The sequence below is a fragment of the Neoarius graeffei genome, chromosome 10 (genome assembly GCF_027579695.1).
Source record: "Neoarius graeffei isolate fNeoGra1 chromosome 10, fNeoGra1.pri, whole genome shotgun sequence".
Classification (NCBI taxonomy): Eukaryota; Metazoa; Chordata; class Actinopteri; order Siluriformes; family Ariidae; genus Neoarius; species Neoarius graeffei.
In genome coordinates, this window is record NC_083578.1 from 41,332,857 (window position 1) to 41,358,034 (window position 25,178).

Sequence of the window (25,178 nt, forward strand, 5' to 3'; positions counted from 1 at the left end):
AAAAATTGTTTTTGCTCAAAATATAAAGGGAATGAGTCATCTTTAACTTTATGCCTTTTTTCAACTTGCTTAAAGTGCATAACACGGGTAAATTCAGGAGCAAGATCAATGTAATTCTCCTATTTTATATTAAATTTTGGTCAAATGTGTGTCACATTTTGTGCAATTTTTTTTTACCTTGCGCAATACCAGAAAAATTCAGTTGAAATCAAGCCATTTGAGGTGAATTGGTCCGCCTCTGAACAAACTTGGCATTTGGATTTCTTGGGAAACATTGATTTTCGTGACGTCACGTGCGAGACACCTCCCTCTGAATCCTACGTCAGCGTTGGTTTGTTTATGAGAAAATGACCTGGTGGTTTTCTGCAAATTTCTTCAATGTTATCACGTAATTATTAAAATGGTTAACAGATGTATTGTAGGAGGGTGTAGAAACATTGCATTCTTCATCCAAAGGTGAAGTAACATTGCACTCAAGGGACCATTCCATATTTCAATGCAAAATCGCTAGCTGCTAAACTTGGTCTACACAGGCTGTGCACTGAAACCGTGCAAGCTCTCGCAGCCTGCTGGTGCTTCCGCAGGTGACGTCACGAATCTGGCTCCAGATTCCCTTGGGATTTTTCTGCTGTAGACAAATGGCCTTGTGCAAAATTACCTTCTGGATGAGTGTGTAAAGGGACATTCTTTCATATAATGAATTAGGTCCAGGATATGTACTTTAACTGTTCACAGTAACAGCAATTTTGACCAGGGGTGCCCAAACTTTTGCATACCACTGTAGATCAGAATCAATGCATCAACAAACACAGTGTGAAATAAATTGCAGATTTATTTGTTTAAAAAAAAACTTAGATGTATACTAAATAAAGATTACATTATGAAATGAAAAGTAAGGCTGCCTGCTATGCTCACTTAAGTAAAACCATCACTACATCAGCAGTGCATCCCCCTCCACACACTCTACATACATGCATGAACTATCTTAGCCTTATTACTTAGTTACAGTGCCAGCAGTGTGTTAAACAGTCAAGTCTACTGAAAAATCTGCAAGGAAGCTCAAGATGTTATGTAAACATATTTCTTATATTGATTTCACAGACATCTATCCCCACCAGTAGGATTTAATGTCGGCATCTCACTAGCTAGGGCCCTAGTAAAAATAGACTTTCCTAACTGTAATTTACAAAGATTTCAGTTTACAAACAATGACGTGTGCACAAAATGAAAAAAACTTTAATCACTTGGAAACAGGAACCCGTTCGGTTCCCTCCAGGTTAAAAAGTGTGTATATGTATACTGTGTAAATACAATCAAATCCTCTTTACACAGAGGGATAGTCTAGCCTAGGCTATTTTACACCTTGGGTACAGTTTGGCCTAGGACAGTTTATCTCCCGGGGTATACTCTGGCCTGGGCCAAACTATACCTGGGTTTAATCTGGGCAGGGGTTAATTTGGCCTGCTACACCCCGGTCCCAGAGTTAGATCTGGATAGTCATGTATTGTAATTCAGTGGCTGAAGCTGAAAATAAAAGTGACACTTGGTGAACATTAACTGGTTGTTTTATTCTTATTTCATAAATATGTCACCAATGCAGTTGAATATTAATTATAGTAAGTCTTCAATCGGGCGGCACAGTGGTGTAGTGGTTAGCGCTGTCGCCTCACAGCAAGAAGGTCCGGGTTCGAGCCCCGTGGCCGGTGAGGGCCTTTCTGTGTGGAGTTTGCATGTTCTCCCTGTGTCCGCGTGGGTTTCCTCCAGGTGCTCCGGTTTCTCCCACAGTCCAAAGACATGCAGGTTAGGTTAACTGGTGACTCTAAATTGACCGTAGGTGTGAATGTGAATGGTTCTCTGTGTCTATGTGTCAGCCCTGTGATGACCTGGCGACTTGTCCAGGGTGTACCCCGCCTTTCGCCCGTAGTCAGCTGGGATAGGCTCCAGGTTGCCTGCGACCCTGTAGAACAGGATAAAGCGGCTAGAGATAATGAGAATGAATGAAGTCTTCAATCAAAAACAATCACAACAACGTTTGGCAAAAAAACCCAAAAAACATTACCACCAAAAAAAAGAGTGACTTTCAGGGAAGCCTGCAAGTGCCAGGAAATGAACTAGAATGCTTCTCTGAGCATACAGAACCCATGAGCTTTTGGGGGCCTAAGGCAGCCCCCTAACCCCCAGCTGTTATGACTGGTGCCAATATGCTGATATTTTATGCTGGTCTAGTCAGAACTCTGGGTTAGTATGAAAGCTCTGTGCACCTGATATTTCTCCTAACAATTTTTCTAGCTTAAGGCCATTCAGTTATAAAAATCCCATAGCTCTAGCCTAGGCATACTCAAGTTAACATTCAACAAGTCCGTAAGTTGGTGTAACATGGACAGTACTTTGGTCTAGATAGTAAAGCTGCATGGTCTGGCACTACTCAGTACAGTCTACTGGTACGTACACAAGCGTGTCATACTTAGCAGCTCTACTGCACTAGAGTGCAGTAAAGCTGCTAAATATGACACGCTTGTGCAGTCTTATTAGTTTACCCTCAAGTGGAATAAATACATTTGAGAGTAAACTCATAAGAAGCCTTTATTTTTGTCACATGTACACTCAAGCACAGCGAAATTCCTCCTCTGCATTTAACCCATCTGAAGCAGTGAACACACACATGCGCAGACAAGTGAGCATTGAGCGTGCATGCATGTGCACACAAACACACACAAAGAGCAGTAGGCAGAATAAATAATAAATACATTCATTTGTGGGTAAATTATATGGATCTGTGATGCCTCCATGTTTCAGCTTTTGGATGTAACGCGATCTGCTGGTATAATATAAATTGTTAATCATTCCAGAGAGATTATACTGACTGCAGTCGTCTTGATTGTCATTATTAACTGTCACGGTTATGTTTCTTTGCTTGCCCGGCCATATGGCAGATGCCGCATGATAAACAAAAATCTGACGTCAGCGAAAACCCCCTATATCTCTCACACCCTCAACATTGGCACCCCGCAAGGCTGTCTCTTGAGCACCCTGCTGTTTTCCATCTACAGTTGTGTTAACCCCCACCCCAAAACAGTAGTACATCATCAGTAACCCGATGAACCACTGTTATTAATAGTAGTGATATTTCTGCATGGCAAATAATTTACTTGTAGATGTAGTAGTGCAATTAAAAAAACAAAAAAAACAAAACAGACCCAGCTGTCATGACATGCACCCTGCTTGTTCTGAGTAAGTGACTCATTCATTCAACAGGGCATGTTCAAAATAATAGCAGTGTGGAGTTTAATTTGAGAATTCATTCTGTGAAAAAAAAAAACAGGTGTCACTAATTGTCCTTTATTAAAAGGTAGACTACCTTTCAGGTTTTTCAAGTGAAGGTTATAAAAAATTTTATAAATAAATTTTATTCCAATTTTGAGTTTATGTTTGATCTGGATCCTGTATGGGTACAGCTGAAGATCCTTGATCATGATTCTTTGAACTGATGCACATGAAAGACCCAGTTCTTGGCTCCATCTTCGGATGGACTTTTTTGGACTCTTTCTGATAGAATCTCTCACCTCATCCACATTGTCAGGAGATCTTGCAGTCAGCTTTCTGCCAGATCTGGGTGTTTCTCCCTTCTTGTTGAGGTTGTTTACTGATCCTGTTGCTTGAAATTTGTATGCCCAATGATAAATTTGTCTTTTTTGAGGATAGTTGAAGTTGAACTTCCTGTGAAATTTTGCTTGCACCATTTTGAATTATTTTGTTTCCAAATAAGTAGTAAACACTATTTTTTCCTCCTTTGCCCAAGGCACTTTGACTAATAATTATTATTAGTTATGGTCTCCTCTCTTCAAATCTGAAAAATTAGAACAAGAACATTAATATTGGCAGAATTATTAGCAGTGACACGGGTTGCATGTATTTTGAGACACCCTGTATTACAGAAATAAACACAATGACCAAATTTCAGAGGGAGCTAAATTTCACCGATTTTATGAAATCAAAAGGCCGTCTTTTTTAAGGAAGAAGCAAAGCAAATGTTTCACACACAAAATTTATATCCTTCTGAATTGTTGAGGAACAACATAATTTAAAAAGTTGACTGGAGAAGGGAAAAACGTAAAAAGTGCAGCAAATTACAGGATGCTCAGCTAAAATCTCTAATGCTTTAAAATGGCAACAAACCCCCAAAACACGCAGAAGAAAATAAGCAACTACTGTTCAAACGGATCAATGAATAGTCAGAATGGCAAAGATTCAACCAATTATCACCTCCAGAATGATCAAAGATGAGCTAAAGTTACTTGTAAGTACTGTTACAGTCAGAAGACGTTTGATCGACGCTATCAGCAAGAAGCCCCTGGAAAGCACCATTGTTGCACTAGAGACCTGTGCAGGTGTGAGCTCAGCCTTTGTCCAATTTATGTATATTTATGGTATACCAAGGATCATGGATCAGTTTGAATACATCAAAATACTTGGAGATTATGTTGCCATATGCCAAAGAGGAAATGCCCCTGAAAAGGGTGTTTCAACAAGACAACGACCACAAACACACAAGTAAGCAAGCAACATCTTGGTTCCAGACAAAAAGGATTGAGGTACTGGAGCGATCAGCTCAATCCCCTGACCTCAACCCCATTGAAAACTTGCAGGGTGACATTAAAAATGCAGTTTCTGAAGCAAACCCAAAAATGTACAGGAACTGTGGAATGTAGTTCATTCATTCTGGGCTGACATACCTGTTTATAGGTAGCAGAAGTTGGTTGACTCAGTGCAACGCAGATGCACAGCAGTTATCAAAAACAATGGCTATGCAACTAAACATTAGTTCAGTTTGAAGAGAAAAATCTCGATGCTGGTATACATATATCTTTGAACAGATTAATATTTCTTTTTTTGCTTCCTGTAAAAGAATAACGCAGACTTGACAAAATTTGTTAATGCTTTGATTTGGAATTGAACGTGTAAATGTTTCCACTTCATTTGAAATATGGAAAGAAAAGCTATTAAAATAAAATCGATATTCACTTTAATGCACTGCTACTTGTTTGAACACAACTGTATATCCACTTCTGTGTGGCTACCCATAGCTCCACCACTAAATTTGCTGATGACACAGTGGTGGTCAGTCTGATCATAAACAGTCATGAACAGGCCAACTTCAAGCAAGTGTAGAATCTAGCGCTGAACATCTAAAGTCCACAGCCATCTTCTTCGTCTTTCTTCAGTCAGCAGGGAGGAAACTACATTCCCTCTTAATATCTGAGGCTCCGGTGGAAAGGGAGGCCAACTTCAAATACCTTGGAGTGCACATCAATGAAAATGTCTCCTGGTCACTCAACATCCGTAACGTTCAGGAAAGCAAGGCAAACTCACACAACTTGGACATTGTATGTCTGTGCTGTTGAGACTTCCTGGCAGGTAACATCACTACCTAGTATGGCAACTACTCTATCCATGACCACAACGCCCTGCAGAGGGTGGTGCATTCAGCAGAATGTACCACTAGAACAGTACCCCGCCCCCAGAAGGACATAGTAACTCAGATAAGTACTCTTTATGACCGTAATGAACAGAAAAGAATCTCAGAATGCATAAAACATTGAACCCTGACGTGGATTGCCTATAACAGCAGAAGACCACATTGTGTTCCACTCCTGTTAGCCAATAACAAGAATCTGAGGGTATCATGGGCACAGAGTGACCAAATCTGGACAGTTGAATACTGGAAAAAGACCAGGTGATTTCCCCCCCCCCCAATCTTCAACTGTCCAGTTTGGGGAAGTCTATTAACATCCAGATTAACACTAGAGGATTTGATCTTTGACCAAATTTTGCTGAAAACTGAATTGGATCATTTAAACCTGTAACATGTATAATTTTAATTTCTTTTCTGAAATTCTCCTGATACATTGAATGAACACAAAGTCTACAATTAAACAAAGTGCATGAAGACATCAAAGCATTTTATTGATAACGGTAAGAATTCAACCAATTACTATGACTCAGAACAAAATGCCAGTTATGGAAATTATATATACCTGCAGTTTCACATTGGGTAAATAGACACAGTAAATGAAGGCCCACTAAAAGAGACTGTAACAGTATAAAGAAAGAAAAATTGAAGCCCTCCTTTTGACATAAAAGTTGCATGCTAAAAAAAAAAAAAAAAAAAGGGAAAAACTTTAAAACCAGTGTCAAATAGGCCCTGAGGCATATGGACTATTGAGTCCTCTAGGCACCTAGCTCTCAGAACAACAAGAATAATAAGATAGGAAAGATCTCTGAATTATCACAGCATCTCCATTAAAAGTTATCTTTATATACATTATGTAAGAAAAATAAGGCCATATGTTTGAACTGCATCCTCATACTAGTGATGAAAATATGTAGTCCCAGAGGATAATGCATATAGATTAAGGATTGTTAACTGCGAGTAATTTCGTACATGCATTCTTACCTTTACAATACACAAGATCTTTGGATTATTTGGCAAGCAGTCAAGGCTATACTTCTGAAAATAAGGAAATACCCACTTTTAATTTCTAGGGGGAATTTAAAAACTGGTGTTACATTTCTAATGATTCATCCATCATAACCCATTCTTTAAAATGTCTGTGATGCTTAAGACTTTCAGACAAACAAAAAAGAAAAAATGAGAAAAATACATTAGAATGTTATAAAGGAATACAGCAGTTAAAATTGCCCAGAGCTGTCTCTGAGACAGAAAGACATACTTATCTTTAAACCAATCATATACTGTGTTAAAGGGATAGAAATTGCACAACATTGTCACAGCTATTTAATTAAACAACCCAAGATTTGCTTGAGAAAATGAAAGAGAATAAGTGGTTATTAAAATGGTAAGAGTACGAAAAATGAGGACAAGTTACCTAAATACAGTAAAGTATTTTTGAGATGATGCATTTAGTTATTTCAACATGATTATATGGGTAAATAATTCAATAATGCTTATGATCGCTTGAATAAAAAGACCAAAAGCCTCGGCTTCCCTCTGAAAAGGATAATTCTATATATACACAGGAATTTACTTGGGTGACTGAGGTTCACAATACTCAACACCACACCACTCCTATTCAGTGTTTGTAGTTCATCATGGCTGGCTTGTTATGGGCTGGTAATTATTGGCACACCAAGAACGTCAGTCTCCATATAAATGTACATATCAGTTGCTAAACAATTTTTTTGTACAATTCATGTATCATAATTTCTGATAGAAAACAAGGCACTGCACAGTAATATAAATTGTTTCTTGCAAATGCTAAATACATTGGACAAACTGTTGAGCCCACATCCAATTCTTACAAATTGTGATCACATTTTGCCACTGTGGCATTTTCTATTTCATACCACAAACCATTGTTACATAGTGAAAAGACTTTCACAGGTCAAATGATCCAAACTTGATACAAAGCCACATTCCTAAAACAGATTCTTTCACACTCAACCAGTGAGCAGACATTTGCACACAATTCCCAAAAAACCAAATTCAAACCTCTACATTACTTATCTAAACTCTTTACTCCTCTATTACATAAGGCTTTTGAAACTTGTATTTTGCTGCATATCCAATACACTCAGACAGGCAAGCACACACCAGATTGACTCAGTCTAACTGAAGAGTTTGACGAAGCAACCATGACAGTATGGTTTGTCATTCTGCTCCTTGAAGGTGCCCTTGTTGAGCTGCTTGAGGCAGAAGGCACAGACAAAATGCTCAGGGTGGAACTTCTTGCCCATGGCCGTGATGCAACGGCCTGTTATGGGCTTCTGGCAGCCAGAACAGAGAGAGCCACGTCGTTCATGGTAGTGAACCTCACAGTATGGCTGCCCATCATGTTCAAAGAAACTGCCATTCACGAAAGGAGTAAAACACTCCTACAGTAAACACATACAGGAAATAAAAATCTTACAAGAATTCAGCACCTCTATTCTACATTAACAAAATTATGGAGTGTAAAGTTTGTCAGCCATCCATAAAATATACTTCACATTTCAGAACACACATATACATACCCTACAAACAAAGCACTCAGGGTGCCAGAGGCTGTTCAGGGCAGATATATAATTTTCGAGGATGGCACGGGCACAGCCACCACACTTGGGAGCAAACAGGTCGAAGTAATCTTTACGGCAGTATGCCTTCCCATCTTTCTCATGAAAACCTAAACACACACACACACACACACACTGAGAGAGACCTCAACAATGTTGCAAGCTAAACACAGATGAGTGCAGAGGAGAGAATAGCAACAGCAGCAGCAGCAACTCACCCTCAGGGCCAAAGAAGGCCCCACACTGAGCGCAGAAAAAGTGTTCAGGATGCCATGTTCTATCCAGAGCAGTCACTACTTTCTGCAGATGGGAAAAGCAAACATTTTCTCTATACCTCTTTTCTACATTCATATAATATGGATCTCATTCTACATTAAGCATTTCCTTCCAATTATACTAGAATGCTTCTAAATACATCTCTAGAACAGTAATGAACTTGATAAATATTTGCATTCAGTGCATTAGATTGCAAGGGTGCAGTCTAATGCAAGTGTTCTCACATCCAGAATGGGACCATTGCAATAGTAGCAGCGAGGAGAGAAGAGGTGATGGTAGTCTTTCTCACAGTATGGCTGTCCATCGCGTTCAAAGAAATTTCTAGAGCCAATCTCCTCCTGGCAGTGAGAGCACACAAAATGCTCCGGGTGCCATGTGCGGCCCATGGCAGTTACTACCTGTAAGAAGCACCCACAACATTTTATACTCACTCTGGTAATAACCTGTGATACTGAAGATAAACTAGTGTTGATTTATCAAGTGACAAAATTTGTATAATACATTTTAAATCTTAACTAGGTCCTAATTTCCCTTTTTATAGGGGAATTGTCGATTCATTAATATGTATAGTATTTCTCTTTACATCCCTTACAGTCAAAGAAAAGGAGCATCACTGAACACTCCTCACCTGGCCAACAATCGGTTTGGAGCAAGCACCACACACTCCTTTGGCCACAGTCTTTACACCCAGCTTATGTAAATCAGACTGCAGGCTTCCCAGCATGTTGTCTAGTTTATTGACCTGTGTGTTTGGACCCTTTCCCTGAGCCATGATCTAAAAAGATGGGAAAACAAAGATCAGATCATTCCATAAACAAGCTGGCACGTTAAAATTAAATAAACTTAACAACAGAGACACACAGACCCAAGTTAAAAAAAAAAAAAAAAAAAAGACACACAGGGAAATATATCTCTATGTATGAACCATCTTTAAAAGCTTCCCCATATTCAGCAATGCCAGTAAGCCATTAGAGACCCTGCAATGAATCTATATTAGTGGCAGCATGGGAAAACCATTCACATGGTGAAATTCTGACAATGAAAATTACATGCTTTCCTGAAATGAGAAATATCTTTTTTGCATGCATTTTAACCACAATTTATAACATTTTTAAGTCTACTTTTCCCCTAAAATTAAAAGTGATAAAATTGCATTTAATGATTCCATTCCAATTATTGTAAAAAAAATTACACCACCACACCAGTTGTGCGAAAGCAACTACTATTTAATATGTAATAAATAAGCTATACAGTTTATAATAATGACCATGATATCTATATCCATCTTTATACCAGCCTTTGTTCATAGCCTACAAACTATTCAGAACTGAATAGAATAGGATGGCATTCAGTATATGTGTAATAATATCCCTTATTTCATATAATAAGGGCAAATATTTATAGATGAGAAATTATATTTACATAATTCAGGGATTTTAAAAATTAATTTATTAAGTCATTCAATGATTTTAAAACAGTCATCTTATGCCTAGGCTACACTAATGTAAAGGTGTTTTTCTCTATCTACCCAATAATTTGATCAAAGTCTGACAGTCACTGCATGAGAAAGGTACACTTAAATCTAGCAGTTTTAGGCATCTTCAGGCAGACTGACTGAATTTACCACTACCTTTGTTAAACTGACTCCTTGCCCAACATGATCTCATGGCAGACCACTAAGCCAAGGTTATTAAAGTTAATATGAACTTTTTCACATCTTTTTGGTGACAAATATTGAGTAGTGTCAAAGTATGTTATAGGCAAAAAAAAAAGTAATTATGGTCCAAAACAGATTTTTTTCCCCCATCATATTTTCTCTGTTTGCCAGAATTCAGCCATCGCAACATGTTATGGGTTTTCCCAGACCAGCACACACACATGTAAATCGCCCAGAAACTCAAATCTGCTGTACCCAAGCTTTTCATATGCATCTGGAAGGTAGACACTCATATACAAGTGTACACATTTTTCTAATTTTCTAACTTATGAATGTGCATTTTTTTTATTAATTTTTACAGGAAATGGTCAAAATAATCTGTTACTCATCCTGCAGTTGAGTGCATATGTTGAATCTGCCTTAAATTAACTACTCTCTAGGATGTGCATTTCCACCAAATCAATCTATAGCACCACATACAGGAAGACAACCGATTTTAAGCTGGTCATACTACCATATCTTTCCCCAACACTTGGTGGTAAAAATGACTGCATTTATGTAGTGCAACAATAAAATAAAAAAGAATGTCTAGCAACTAATGGTACATGTCAGAGCTTATACACACTCAGAGAGCCTAACCTCTGCTTTCATGAGAACAGTAGAGATGTCCCACTTTTTTGGGCAAATTGTACAGTAGGGGTGCTGCAATTTTAAGCAGCATACATGTGGTTTGAACTATGATGCCATCCAAAAATAGTAGAAATTGTGTGTTAATTTCAATAATTTTATCACAGTGCAATTTGACTTCTTGTGTGTTGCCTCACAGCAAGAAGGTTCTGGGTTTGAGCCCAGTGGCCAATGGGGGCCTTTCTGTGTGGAGTTTGCATGTTCTCCCTGTGTCTGCGTGGGTTTCCTCGGGTGCTCCGGTTTCCCCCACAGTCCAAAGACAGGCAGATTAGGCTAATTGGTGGCTCTAAATTGACTGTAGGTGTGAATGTGAGCATGAATGGTTGCTTGTCTCTGTGGCCAAGTTTACATTAGACCGTATCTGTCTCGTTTTCTTCGCGGATGCACTGTCCGTTTACATTAAAACGCCTGGAAACGGGAATTCGCCAGGGTCCACGTATTCAATCCAGATCGTGTCTGGTCCGGTGCTGTGTAAACATTGAGAATACGCGGATACGCTGTGCTGAGCTCTAGCTGGCGTCGTCATTGGACGTCACTGTGACATCCACCTTCCTGATTCGCTGGCGTTGGTCATGTGACGTGACTGCTGAAAAACGGCGCGGACTTCCGCCTTGTATCACCTTTCATTAAAGAGTATAAAAGTATGAAAATACTGCAAATACTGATGCAAATACTGCCCATTGTGTAGTTATGATTGTCTTTAGGCTTGCCATCCTTCCACTTGCAAGTGGTAAGTGACGCGCATGCCCGATATGCACTAGGATCACACACACAGCGGCTCAGTCCCGAATCACTGCTCGTGCACTTCACTCGCGCGCTCTGTGAGCTGCGCAGGGCCGGAGTGCGCACCCTCCAGAGGGCACTCGCTGTTCAGGGCGGAGTGATTTGGAGTGCAGGATGCCTGCGGAGCCGAGCGTATCCGTGTATTGGCGTTGCTGTGTGCACGCTAATCGTTTTAAAAACATTAATCTGATGATCCGCTGATACGGTCTAATGTAAACCCCACCTATGTGTCAGCCCTGCGATCATTTGGCCACTTGTCCAAGGTGTACCCCGCCTCTCGCCAATAGTCAGCTGGGATAGGCTCCAGCTTGCCTGTGACCATGCACAGGATAAGCGGTTACGGATAATGGATGGAAGTTTTCTATTAAGAAATTTATTTAACATGTGGAAAAAAAAAAATCAGGAAGTTTCCCAACACAGTGTTATTTTCTGTTATCACTTGCATTGTAGCAGATACGAGGCTGACAGATGAAAAAAATCTTTATTTATGAAAATAAAGCTATTTCTCTACATATCCTCCATTTAAATTTAAACACTTCTGCAAGCGATGTTTCCATCGGAGAATTCCTTCTTTGTATTCCTTTTGAAATTATAACATCTGTCTTAGAACTTTTTGACTTACCCTCGTATATCCAATTATTCCCTCACCAGCCTCTACTTTCTTCTCAATCTTGAAGTTAATGAGAGAAAAAAACAAACAAACAAACAAACAAAAAACCCAGCCCACCCCACACAACACCAGCTTGTTATTTCAGAGAGAAACCCGGAAAGTGCAAACCCCTCTGTCCAGAAGATTTGCGTCTCATGGACAATTTGTAACAATAAACATACCAAAAAAACAAAACAAAAAAAATTATATATATATATATATATATATATATATATATATATATATATATATATCTCACACACCTACATGTATTGTTCCTAAATGAATTAAATATTTTAAGTGATGGTAAATCACTATTATAGGAGGAAACTATCTCTGACATATAAACTCAAACTACTAAATCTCAAATCGTGTTTGGCCTGTTTCTTTATGTTTATCTAGTTTTTTTTTTTTTTTTTTTAGCAGTTGCAGCTCTATTTTCAGTTCAAGGAAGACTAAAAGTCAGGGGTGCAACTTGAGCACCCCCACCTCCTACATCTTTAGAGTAAGAACTCCATGCCTGCACCTGCACGTGAGGGAAGAAGGGATCGTACTCCGTTTGACATCCCACAGACACCAACATTTTGGGAGCGACAACAGGGGCAGGTGGGGGAGACTGAGGTAGAGGTGGCGCTGGTGCAGGCTTTGTTGGAAGGGGAGGAGGCTCTACTGGCTCAGGAGTAGGGGGCTTAACTTCGAATGGAGGAGGCTCACATTTTACAGGGAGTTGGGGAGGAGGTGTGGATTCCCTAGCAAGCTGAAAGGGGGCAGGAATAGGTAGAGAGTGCGCTGGAGGAGGAGGAGGTGGAACTGGTACAGCTTTTACTATAGGCCTGGGCTTTGGTTCCATGGCTAGGGGTGGGAGGTGAGGGGCTGGGGAACTGGACTGGGGAGCTGGTATCACCTTTCTCTGAGGAATAGGAGACTCAGGGGGAATAATAATCTAAAGAGAGACAGACAGAGAAAGAATACAGGAGGGAAAAGATGAAAGGTCAATCGAGAAAGACTGATAAAAAGCAGTGACTGGTCAATAGTCTCATCAATGCAGAGTATTCAAAAAGTATGAAAATGTGTACTCTGAATTGCTCGTCATTTCGCACATCTACCTTATCTACCTCCCTGCTGTGGTCGTCTCGCAAGCGTTTAGGATTCGACATGACAATGATGCCCTCGGTCAGCCAATCATCTGGTTGTTTCTTGGGGCGTTCCTTGCGAGCAATTCCCAGCTTGCCTTGGAGCTCTTCTATGAGGCGATCCTGAGAGTTGCTTTTGTGGAAGATTACTGGGCCCATCTTCCTGCGAATAATGCCATCCCGGTACATGGGATGGACATTGGACGTCTCCTTGGTACGTCTGATCACAGACTTGATCTGAGCCAGGGGTAGAGACCCTGTCAGATGATTCATACTCAAATAACAAAACATGCAACAATCAGTAGTCAGCAGAACTTGGTTCACCTATTTGAGATTAGATGCTGTTGTTGATGAGAGCGGACCTTCAGGCAACTTCAGGCAACTATCACCACCACAAAAACACACAACAAGAGCTTTAAGCTGAGAGTTCTGTAATAAGGCAATAAATGTATGGTAGAATATGTTAAACTAGGATCATTTTCATAATGCTGAATGCAGAGCATGAAACCATTGGGTGCTAATGGTACATAGAGCTGTGATACTCATGCTCAAGTTCTTCATGCTTCATTCACATGCCAACACTCGAGATTTTGACACACAGTACACTGGCACACAGCCTTTACAGTAACAATCCATGACACTATTTCCTTCGCTGTACTGAAACAATGCAATTTCCTTCATACATGTCCAGATGCTGAAATCCTATCCATGGTGCTGACAGGATGTAATGTGGGCAGGTCCATCTGGGCATCTGGGGTTCCAGGGCAGGAGGAAGGGGTAAGGGAGTCATCCATCCAGCTAGCCTCAGTCATAGGAGTCATGGAGCCATCCGCGCCATCATATGACAGCTTCAGCTCCATATCAGCCCAGTCCAGAAGTTCACTCCTACAATCAGACTGGTCCTCAAGAAGCCCATCTCCTGCTGTGCACTCTCTGTGCATGTCCAGCTGCATCACCCTATGGTCTATTGCAGTATGCATCCCCTGAATCACTTGTGGGTGTTCTACTGAATTCATCTTACAAACTGTTGTAGCCCCATTTTGGGACTCAGGCTCAGGCTTACTGACATTCATGGTGAGGAGATTATCCAAAGCATCATCAAGAGAAGTCTCCAGAGCCGGAGCCTCAGGCTTCATAGGATAAAGTGGTTTTGTGGTAACAATAACTGGCTCAGGTAGCACTGCTGAAAGACTTGAGATCTTGGGCACTGATACAGAATGCACAGGAGGTGTGGTGATGTCAGGAGAAGCAGGTTTAGGAGGTGATGGGGATTGTATGACAGGTGATTCACGACCAGGTACAGATGTAAAGATGGGAGATGTAGCAGGAAATTTAGGCTCTGGACTGGTCACAAGACAGACATCATTAGAAGATTGAATTAATGGACTTTGAGATTTAGCAATGGGCACAGAAAACACTTGAGCTGATTTAGTCCTGCTGCTGGGAAGAAGGTTCTCAGGATTGGCAGGGATATGCTGTTGATTGCCAGGGCTGATGGTAGACACAGTGGTTGTGGTAGTAGTGATGGTCTGTGACAAACCCACAGGTGACTCCAGGTCAGTGCTCAGCGTGGAGACAGAATCATTGAAAACCTGGTCTGGATGTGGATTTGAAGGGGAGTATAGAGTACTGGAAATGGTTGCAAATGAAGTGGTTGAGTGAAGGGCAGAAGGGGCAGAATTTAGGGCACTACACCGCAGAACAGTGTCATTGAAATCTTCCACTATGCGTAACTCTAAGATTGCTGGAGAGGAGGGCAGTGGAGAGTGACCGTTTGGTTTAGAAGGGAGACTTGGTGTTGGGGAAACTGCAGTAGGGACTACTGTGGCAGAAGGAGAATGAATTTCTGCAATGGTAGAGAAGCTGTTGGATGGATCAAATAGTGGGTCAGAGTTTAGGGAGCCCAAAGAGCTTGGCTGGAAGATAACAATAAGAAGGAAAAAGAGCAGGAAAGAAAACAGACAAATTAAAAAAAAACCCAACAACAACAGCCTGGAGACTTGAACAGACGGAAAAAAAAATCATCTAAGCTAGTATTGTTCGACTTTTGTCAAAAGGGTGTGCATGTGGAACTAGTTAGATTATTCAGCAATCCTGTCTTGAGGCACTGCAAGGAATTTTCTTCCAAACGTTTAATCCCCCCCGACCTTACACAAAGGAACTTGCATACAGTCCTGTTGCATGTAATTTTTAGGGCACACAAATATGCACTCACATTGCTCTGCACCTTGAAATCAGATAAGCAAGCCATGAGCTCATCCAATTCTCGCGTGGCTGAGGTGGCTGACATTCGACCTTGCTGCTCAGATGGTACATCCAAGTGCCCCTCCGTTTGAAGTCCAGAAGGGACAGGCCTACTTACACAAATATGTTAGCATTAATCAACAATTATAGTATAAAATATAGTCATATTTCAGCATTCATAAAATGCAGATGCATAAGACTGGGAGGCTCTTACATTGGGGCAGGTATCGCGCTCTCCAGTTCATTCAATAGGCTCTCCACAGTGGGGCGTCCTTCTTCTGGCCCTTTGGTTCCATTTCTCTGAGGTTTGTCCTTGGCAGCAGGGGTAATTCCTGAGTGGACTCCATTTTCCTGGATATAGTGTGCAGAACTGGAGGAAGGAAGTGGGGGAGCTGCATCTTCTACAGATCAACAAATTACAATGCATTGCACAATTACACTAGGTTGATACCTACACATTAGAAATCAGCATGCTTGTGTTTGAGAGAACATCATTCTAAGTCAATATGCACTACAGATGAAATGGTATGAAAATATCACCACTATAGTGATCAAAATTATCATGGTATTGTTAAAACATGCTGAAAATGTTAAAGTACTGATACCCAAACTGAAATTATTTCAACAAGTTTTATAGCGAAAACCATAAATAAAATTAATTGTGCTATGCACTGGGGCGGCACGGTGGTGTAGTGGTTAGCGCTGTCGCCTCACAGCAAGAAGGTCCTGGGTTCGAGCCCCGGGGCTGGCGAGGGCCTTTCTGTGTGGAGTTTGCATGTTCTCCCCGTGTCTGCGTGGGTTTCCTCCGGGTGCTCCGGTTTCCCCCACAGTCCAAAGACATGCAGGTTAGGTTAACTGGTGACTCTAAAATTGACCGTAGGTGTGAATGTGAGTGTGAATGGTTGTCTGTGTCTATGTGCAGCCCTGTGATGACCTGGCGACTTGTCCAGGGTGTACCCCGCCTTTCGCCCGTAGTCAGCTGGGATAGGCTCCAGCTTGCCTGCGACCCTATAGAAGGATAAAGCAGCTAGAGATAATGAGATGAGATGAGGTGCTATGCACTTTTTTTGGTTTGCATAAACGTTAAAATAACATTAGGGCTGTCACTAACAGCTATTTTTCTATTGATTAATCTATCGACTATTTTACAGAATTGTGAAAAAAGTAGGACTCTGCTCTGAGACACAGGGGACGTGTCCCCTGAAGGCGCCAAAACCATGCCCAATCGCGGGAAAGGTGCAACCTCCACTAATATCTGACTGCAGAGCCGCAGTTTTACACCCCCACAGCATTCAGTGTACTGTATACACTTTTTTTTTGGTTTATCTTAGCGATTGTTAGGCGAGACCAATATGTACAATTACAAAAAGCAAGCGAAGTTTCTCTCTCTCTCTCCATGGCTCTGTGCCAATCTGTCTGTGACATACAAATAACAGCAAGCAAATAAATAAAACAAACAAATAAATAAGCAAGCAAATAAATAAACCAGCTAAATTCTGTTTTATGTCAATAGAGTTGGCGTTTCAGTCAAGCTAGACAAATCTATTTTTAGATCCATGTAACAGCCAAAGGTGCACATGGTCGCTTTGAACTTGAGGTGAAAGCCTCAAAAACTTGTCCAATCATACATACACCAAAAAAAAGAGAAAAAACCCACAATATTTTCCTTTATTTATTTTCTATCAAACTTCGCCAATCCATTAATTAATCCATTTTCAACTAGCATTTAGCAACACAATGCAAGAGCAGAGTGCACATGTATTGCGACTGAATGTGAGTTGAAAAATGGCATCTTGCACGTCGGAAATCATCCATATATTAAATTTAAAAAAAAAAAATACCCATAATATTTTCTTTTATTTCTTTTCTGCAGAAGTCCACCAATCCATGAATGAATCAATTTTCAATTAGCATTCAGCAACACAGCACAAAAACAGAGTGCACCCCTAGTGCATCTGAACTTGAAAAATAGCAGCACGCGTTTAGATTAACAAAAACAGATTTAAAAAAAACCCCAAAACCAAAAACACTATTTTCTTTAATTTTGGTGATTCTATGGAAATAAGTTTTAACTTGCCATTTCGAAAGAAAACAGAAGTGATCCATAATGGTGGGTGGATGTGAACTTGAAGACAACGTGGAGAATTATCCAAATCAAAATAAACATTAAAAGTGATTAGCATAGTACAGTGCCTTGAAAAAGTATTCATACCCCTTGAACTTTTTCACATTTTTCCACCTTACAACCACGAACTTAAGTTTTTTATTGAGATTTTATGTGATAGACCAACACAGAGCAGCACATAATTGTGAATTGAAACGAAAATGATAAATGGTCTTCAAAATTTTAAACAAATAAAAATCTGAAAAATGTGGTGTGCATTAGTATTCAGCCCCCTGTATTCTGATACCTCTAAATACAATCCAGTGCAATCAATTGCCTTCAGAAGTCATCTAATTAGTTAATAGAGTGTAATTTGTGTGTAATTTACTCTCAGCATAAATACACTTGTTCTGTGAAGGCCTCAGTGGTTTGTTAGAGAACACTGAAGAACAAACAGCATCATGAAGACCAAAGAACTCACCAGACAGGTCAGGGATAAAGTTCTGGAGAAGTTTAAAGCAGGGTTAGGTTAGAAAAAAATATCCCAAGCTCTGAACATCTCAAGAAGCACTGTTCAAGCCATCATTCAAAAATGGAAAAAGTATGGCACAACTGCAAACCTACCAAGACTGACCTAAACTGACAGAGCGAGCAAGGAGAGCACTGGTCAGAGAAGCAGCCAAGAGGCCCATGATCACTCTGGAGGAGCTGCAGAAATCCACAGCTCAGGTGGGAGAATCTGTGCACAGGACAACTATAAGTCGTACAGTCCACAAATCTGGCCTTTTTGGAAGAGTGGCAAGAAGAAAGCCATTGTTGAAAGACAGGCATGAGAAGTCCCGTTTGCAGTTTGCCAGAAGCCATGTAGGGGACACAGCAAACATGTGGAAGAAGGTGCTTGAGACCAAAGTTGAACTTTTTGGCCTAAATGCAAAGCGCTATGTGTGGCGGAAAACTAACACTGCTCATCACCCTGCACACACCATCCCCACTGTGAAACTTGGTGGTGGCAGCATCATGCTATGGGAATGCTTTTCTTCAGCAGGGACAGGGAAGCTGGTCAGAGTTGATGGGAAGATGGATGGAGCTAAATACAGGGCAATCCTGGAAGAAAACCTGTTGGAGGCTGCAAAAGACTTGAGACTGGGAAGGAGATTCACCTTCCAGCAAGACAATGACCCTAAACATACAGCCAGAGCTACAATGGAATGGTTTAGATCAAAGAATATTCATGTGTTAGAATGGCCCAGTCAAAGTCCAGACCTAAATCCCATTGAGCATCTGTGGCAAGACTTGAAAATTGCTGTTCACAGATGCTCTCCATCCAATCTGGCTGAGCTTGAGGTATTTTGCAAAGAAGAATGGGCAAAAATTTCAGTGTCTAGATGTGCAAAGCTGGTAGAGACATACCACAAAAGACTTGCAGCTGTAATTGCAGCAAAAGGTGGCTCTACAAAGTATTGACACAGGGGGGCTGAATACTAATGCACATCAGATTTTTCAGATTTTTATTTGTTTAAAATTTTGAAGACCATTTATCATTTTCGTTTCACTTCACAATTATGTGCTACTCTGTGTTGGTCTATCACATAAAATCTCAATAAAAAAAACTTTTAAGTTCGTGGTTGTAAGGTGGAAAAACGTGAAAAAGTTCAAGGGGTATGAATACTTTTGCAAGGCACTGTATGGCTTCAGTGAGTCATCAAGCTATGATTTATGAACACAAAAATGAAAAACTGTCTAACGGTCTAATACCACAACTCGGTACTACATAGTTCAGTTTTTTCACGTTTTCAGCAACTATTTTCTAACACCTATTTGCTCCAAATTTGTTTTACACTTATTTAACGTGGTTTGAAAAGTTCACATTAAAATCAAGTGCTTTTAATGATAATTAAAATTTGAGATGGTAATACTAATTGCTGGGAATTTTTACCCAAAACTTTAATTTTAAAGCTAATCCAAGGCTTTGTTTATCTTATTCTTTGCACCTATGTGATGCAGGTACTGAGGTGTGTACATATGTGTGGGTACCTGTGGTGGTGTAGGATGGTGTGTTCTGCTGAACAGCATTGAGTTCCAGTAGCAGGCGATCCAGCTCAGACAAGTTGCTGCCCAGTGCAGAGCTCATAGCTGGTGCTGAGGAGTCTGATGGTGTCTTTTGCTTGTTGGGGAAACTAGAATAACAGTCGGGGAAGATGAAGCTTCATCACTGTATAGAAACAAGCAATCCATTTGTTTTTGTTGTCATATAACTGACCTGTAGACGTGGTCCTCTTCTGTATGAGGTAATGGGGGACTACTGATGTCTTGAGACAATGTACTTTTTTGTGTTGAGCCAAGAGACTGAAAAGCAATAAAGGGCAAACTTCACTTCAACTGATTCAAAATAAATATTAAGCCTATATACTCAGAAGACTGTACCTTCATCTTGACCATGCCAAACCAGTCAGATAAATTAATGATCTCAAATAGCACTGTGAAAATCTTTGAAAGGACAGACACACACAAAAAAGCCTTTAGCATATTAACTATTTTGGATGAGTGAGTCTCCAGATGGTCAAGAGAAATCATATTATGTTGCAGAAATCTGTGATAAATGAGTTTAGTATAAATACACAGGTGATGACAGAAAATCGTATATGCTGATTGGTCAAGAAATTCGGATTATATCTCGATCATCACCTAGACTGATTTGGCAAAATGGCAGTCAATCGCTTTGTCACCAAGTGAGGAAGAATTACAAATTATGAAAGAAACCGCTGTTCCTAAGAGCACAAAAGATGCCACAAAGTTTGGTCTAAAACTATTCAAAGGTAAGGTGGAATTTAAATTTATCTATTTCAAAACAAAGCGTTTTATGTGAGTCGGCACAGAAAAGTGACAAGTCTGCACCACACCTTTATTAGAATTGCATACCACTTTTGAACTTTGAAATAAATACTTTTTTTTTTTAATTGAAATAAATCACCTGCATATTTATACAAAAACAATTATCCACCACAGGCTTGACTTCACCTTGGTTATTATACACCGATACTCACTTCACCTTTGGCAAATAATTGTCAATTAAAACTTTTGCTGAGCTTTCTGTCATTCTGCAAAAGCAAGCACTCTTAATTGAGTGATTCTGAAGTGCTAAGGTATGTACATGAGGTGGCACACAATTTTGCTGAAAATAATTTCTTAATGAGAGATCTATTTTCCTCTGAATAACTTTATTTCAATTAAAGGTTGGATTTTTCTCTTTTCCCCCCCGTGTGAGATCAAGCCACTTCAACAAAAGGTGGACCCCTTTTATACAAGGGATGCCAATAAGTGTGGAGGGCACTGTATAGAAAACTGATGGAATATTTTCAGAAGTAGATTCTCAATTCCACAAAATATGTGAAAGGTATGACAACAGTAAAGAATATGCAAAAAAAAAAAAGATAATTGTGTACACATAAAAGAAAGACAGATTTTGATCTAATTTAAACCATTTGGACCAGTGGTGTTCAATCTTATCTGCAAAGGGTCAGTGTGGCTGCAGGCTTTTATTCTTGCCAAACAGGCTTGGTTGGAATGAAAACCTGCAGCCACACTGCCCCTTTGTGGATAAGTTTGAAGACCCCTGATTTAGACTGTGAAATTAAATTACAAGTGTAATTAAAAAAAAAAAATTCAGTGGAGACTAGTTGTTCAAACCTTTCATTAATTCAAAAAGTAGTTCCATCTCTGAGGAATCTACCTCTGTTCTCAGTGGTGGAAGTCATGCCAAGTCTATGCATTCCTGAGGATTATTTCTTAACAGAAAATACATTCTTTCATAGCAGAAAACAAACAAAAAACCCATTCCATGGGCCAAAGTGCACCATTTGAACTGATGTTTTTCATCCTGGATTGAGGGTGAAGGCTAACATACAACCCCGATTCCAAAAAAGTTGGGACAAAGTACAAATTGTAAATAAAAACGGAATGCAATGATGTGGAAGTTTCAAAATTCCATATTTTATTCAGAATAGAACATAGATGACACATCCAGTGTTTAAACTGAGAAAATGTATCATTTAAAGAGAACAATTAGGTGATTTTAAATTTCATGACAACAACACATCTCAAAAAAGTTGGGACAAGGCCATGTTTACCACTGTGAGACATCCCCTTTTCTCTTTACAACAGTCTGTAAACGTCTGGGGACTAAGGAGACAAGTTGCTCAAGTTTAGGGATAGGAATGTTAACCCATTCTTGTCTAATGTAGGATTCTAGTTGCTCAACTGTCTTAGGTCTTTTTTGTCGTATCTTCCGTTTTATGATGCGCCAAATGTTTTCTATGGGTGAAGGATCTGGACTGCAGGCTGGCCAGTTCAGTACCCGGACCCTTCTTCTACGCAGCCATGATGCTGTAATTGATGCAGTATGTGGTTTGGCATTGTCATGTTGGAAAATGCAAGGTCTTCCCTGAAAGAGACGTCGTCTGGATGGGAGCATATGTTGCTCTAGAACTTGGATATACCTTTCAGCACTGATGGTGTCTTTCCAGATGTGTAAGCTGCCCATGCCACACGCACTAATGCAACCCCATACCATCAGAGATGCAGGCTTCTGAACTGAGCGCTGATAACAACTTGGGTCGTCCTTCTCCTCTTTAGTCCGAATGACACGGCGTCCCTGATTTCCATAAAGAACTTCAAATTTTGATTCGTCTGACCACAGAACAGTTTTTCACTTTGCCACAGTCCATTTTAAATGAGCCTTGGCCCAGAGAAGACGTCTGCGCTTCTGGATCGTGTTTAGATACGGCTTCTTCTTTGAACTATAGAGTTTTAGCTGGCAACGGCGGATGGCACGGTGAATTGTGTTCACAGATAATGTTCTCTGGAAATATTCCTGAGCCCATTTTGTGATTTCCAATACAGAAGCATGCCTGTATGTGATGCAGTGCCGTCTAAGGGCCCGAAGATCACGGGTACCCAGTATGGTTTTCCGGCCTTGACCCTTGCGCACAGAGATTCTTCCAGATTCTCTGAATCTTTTGATGATGATATGCACTGTAGATGATGATATGTTCAAACTTTTTGCAATTTTACACTGTCGAACTCCTTTCTGATATTGCTCCACTATTTGTCGGCGCAGAATTAGGGGGATTGGTGATCCTCTTCCCATCTTTACTTCTAAGAGCCGCTGCCACTCCAAGATGCTCTTTTTATACCCAGTCATGTTAATGACCTATTGCTAATTGACCTAATGAGTTGCAATTTGGTCCTCCAGCTGTTCCTTTTTTGTACCTTTAACTTTTCCAGCCTCTTATTGCCCCTGTCCCAACTTTTTTGAGATGTGTTGCTGTCATGAAATTTCAAATGAGCCAATATTTAGCATGAAATTTCAAAATGTCTCACTTTCAACATCTGATATGTTGTCTATGCTCTATTGTGAATACAATATCAGTTTTTGAGATTTGTAAATTAATGCATTCTGTTTTTATTTACAATTTGTACTTTGTCCCAACTTTTTTGGAATCGGGGTTGTACTTCCTCCAAGACGTGCAATTCTGCCACTGCATCTTTTCAAACTATTGATCATGATGCATCACAAAGGGTGGTGAAATATTCTGTGGAAAGTGGTAACTGCCTTATTCTGTATAAATACAGCGTCTTGCAAAAGTATTCATCCCTCTTTGTGTTTGTCCTGTTTTGTCGTATTACAAGATGGAATTAAAATGGATTTTTGGGGGGTTAGCACCATTTGATTTACCTACCATTTCAAAGGTGCAAATTATTGTTTTATTGTGACACAAACAATAATTAAGATGAAAAAACAGAAATACGGAGTATGCATAGGTATTCACCCCCTTTCATATGAAACCCCTAAATCACAACTGGTCCAGCCAATTCACTTCATAAGTCACATAACTAGTTGATTAAGATCCACCTGTGTGCAATCAAAGTGTCACATGATGTCTGTATAAATCAACCTGTTCTGGAAGGACCCCGACTCAGCAACAGTACTAAGCAAGCAACATGAAAACTAAGGACCACTCCAAACAGGTCAGAGACAAAAGTTGTGAAGTATGGATCTTGACTCATCCGATACCTTGAGGCAATGGTGAAACCACGATGAAATTGGAGTGCCAAAAATTCTTAGCAGTCATTGCGGTTTTCAGTTCTTCACAATTAAGATTTATTTCCATTTCTATGATTTTCTTCAAAGTCACATAAGGATGACCAATTCTCCTGAGTGTACCTGTTTCCCAGAGAAGTTGTTTGCCAGCAGGTTCATGACTATGGATGACATGTCCAGCTAATGCCAATCGTCGCTTCTGTATGACAGTGGAAACAGGCTGGAGTGAATCATATAACACTTTGTTTGAGATTGTGATCTCTCCAAGAGATGCCATAAATGAAACGCAGCATCTGTGTGTCTAACTTCTTTCTACGAGTAGCATTCAGTGTCCAGGACTCAGACCCATACAAGAGTATAGTTTCAATACATGCTTGAAATACTTTGGTCTTTGTGTTGAGTGTTGGTGTAGCCACTTAGATACTTAATGGATATACACAGAACCTTCATTTTTAAATACACCATCGTGGCGGCACAGTGGTGTAGTGGTTAGCCTCACAGCAAGAAGGTTCCGGGTTCGAACCCAGCGGCCGGCGAGGGCCTTTCTGTGTGGAGTTTGCATGTTCTCCCCATGTCTGCGTGGGTTTCCTCCGGGTGCTCCGGTTTCCCCCACAATCCAAAGACATGCAGTTAGGTTGACGTGGAGCAGCCTTGGGCTGAGGAGCCCTTGACCCCTGACTGCTCCCCAGGCGCTCTGGTGTGGCTGCCCACTGCTCTGAGTGTGTGCGCGCGCGTGCGCGCGTGTGTGTTCACTGCTTCAGATGGGTTAAATGCAGAGGATGAATTTCACTGTGCTTGAAGTGTGCATGTGACGATTAAAGGTTTCTTCTTCTAAATACATTTCTGAGTGGGTAGTATCTCCATCCTTGACTCTTGTATGCTGCATAAATGGGAATAAAAAAAAAAATACATTTTTGAGAGTTAAAATTGACCGCAAAGTTGGCATTTGAGCTGCCCTGCTGAGCCAGCCAGCCCTGAGTGCGTGACGTCACAGAGGTAACCGGTTTTAAGGCTGAGGCCCTTGACAGCTAGACCAAAGCCATATAAATAAAAATGTATGGTGAAAGTAAGAAATACCGTTACCGACTTGCTCAACTAAGACTGATTTGACTTCATTAATTGTGGGTTGACTCTCATTAAAACAGGATAGGTGTTATAACTTATGCAACATACATATACAGTGGGGCAAAAACGTATTTAGTCAGCCACCAATTGTGCAAGTTCTCCCACTTAAAAAGATGAGCGAGGCCTGTAATTTTCATCATAGGTACACTTCAACTATGAGAGACAGAATGGGGGGAAAGAATCCAGGAAATCACATTGTAGGATTTTTAATGAATTAATTGGTGAATTCCTCGGTAAAATAAGTATTTGGTCACCTACAAACAAGCAAGATTTCTGGCTCTCACAGACCTGCAACAACTTCTTTAAGAGACTCCTCTGTCCTCCACTCGTTACCTGTATTAATGGCACCT

The 25,178-nt window shown here is 40.3% G+C and overlaps 2 protein-coding genes across 3 annotated transcripts in view; both read right to left on the reverse strand.

The window, feature by feature from the left end:
- Window positions 1-5,943: 5,943 nt before the first annotated feature.
- Window positions 5,944-25,178, reverse strand: part of pxnb (paxillin b) — a 202,400-nt gene continuing 183,165 nt past the window's right edge. For both annotated transcript variants that reach the window (XM_060931790.1, XM_060931791.1), the window contains 9 exons: window positions 19,864-19,949; window positions 19,638-19,780; window positions 15,714-15,900; window positions 15,471-15,609; window positions 8,975-9,121; window positions 8,571-8,744; window positions 8,289-8,370; window positions 8,032-8,180; window positions 5,944-7,893 (listed from right to left, as the gene is read on the reverse strand). In XM_060931790.1, the coding sequence (XP_060787773.1) occupies window positions 7,627-7,893; window positions 8,032-8,180; window positions 8,289-8,370; window positions 8,571-8,744; window positions 8,975-9,121; window positions 15,471-15,609; window positions 15,714-15,900; window positions 19,638-19,780; window positions 19,864-19,949 (1,374 nt within the window). In that variant the 3' untranslated portion in view covers window positions 5,944-7,626. The remainder of the gene's footprint in view (window positions 7,894-8,031; window positions 8,181-8,288; window positions 8,371-8,570; window positions 8,745-8,974; window positions 9,122-15,470; window positions 15,610-15,713; window positions 15,901-19,637; window positions 19,781-19,863; window positions 19,950-25,178) is intronic.
- On the reverse strand, window positions 12,451-15,454 carry LOC132893065 (cyclin-dependent kinase inhibitor 1C-like). The gene is made up of 3 exons (XM_060931794.1): window positions 13,939-15,454; window positions 13,229-13,492; window positions 12,451-13,065 (listed from the first exon to the last, which is right to left on the reverse strand). Exons 1-3 carry the CDS (start codon window positions 14,389-14,391, stop codon window positions 12,568-12,570), a joined length of 1,215 nt encoding a protein of 404 aa, XP_060787777.1. The 5' UTR covers window positions 14,392-15,454; the 3' UTR covers window positions 12,451-12,567.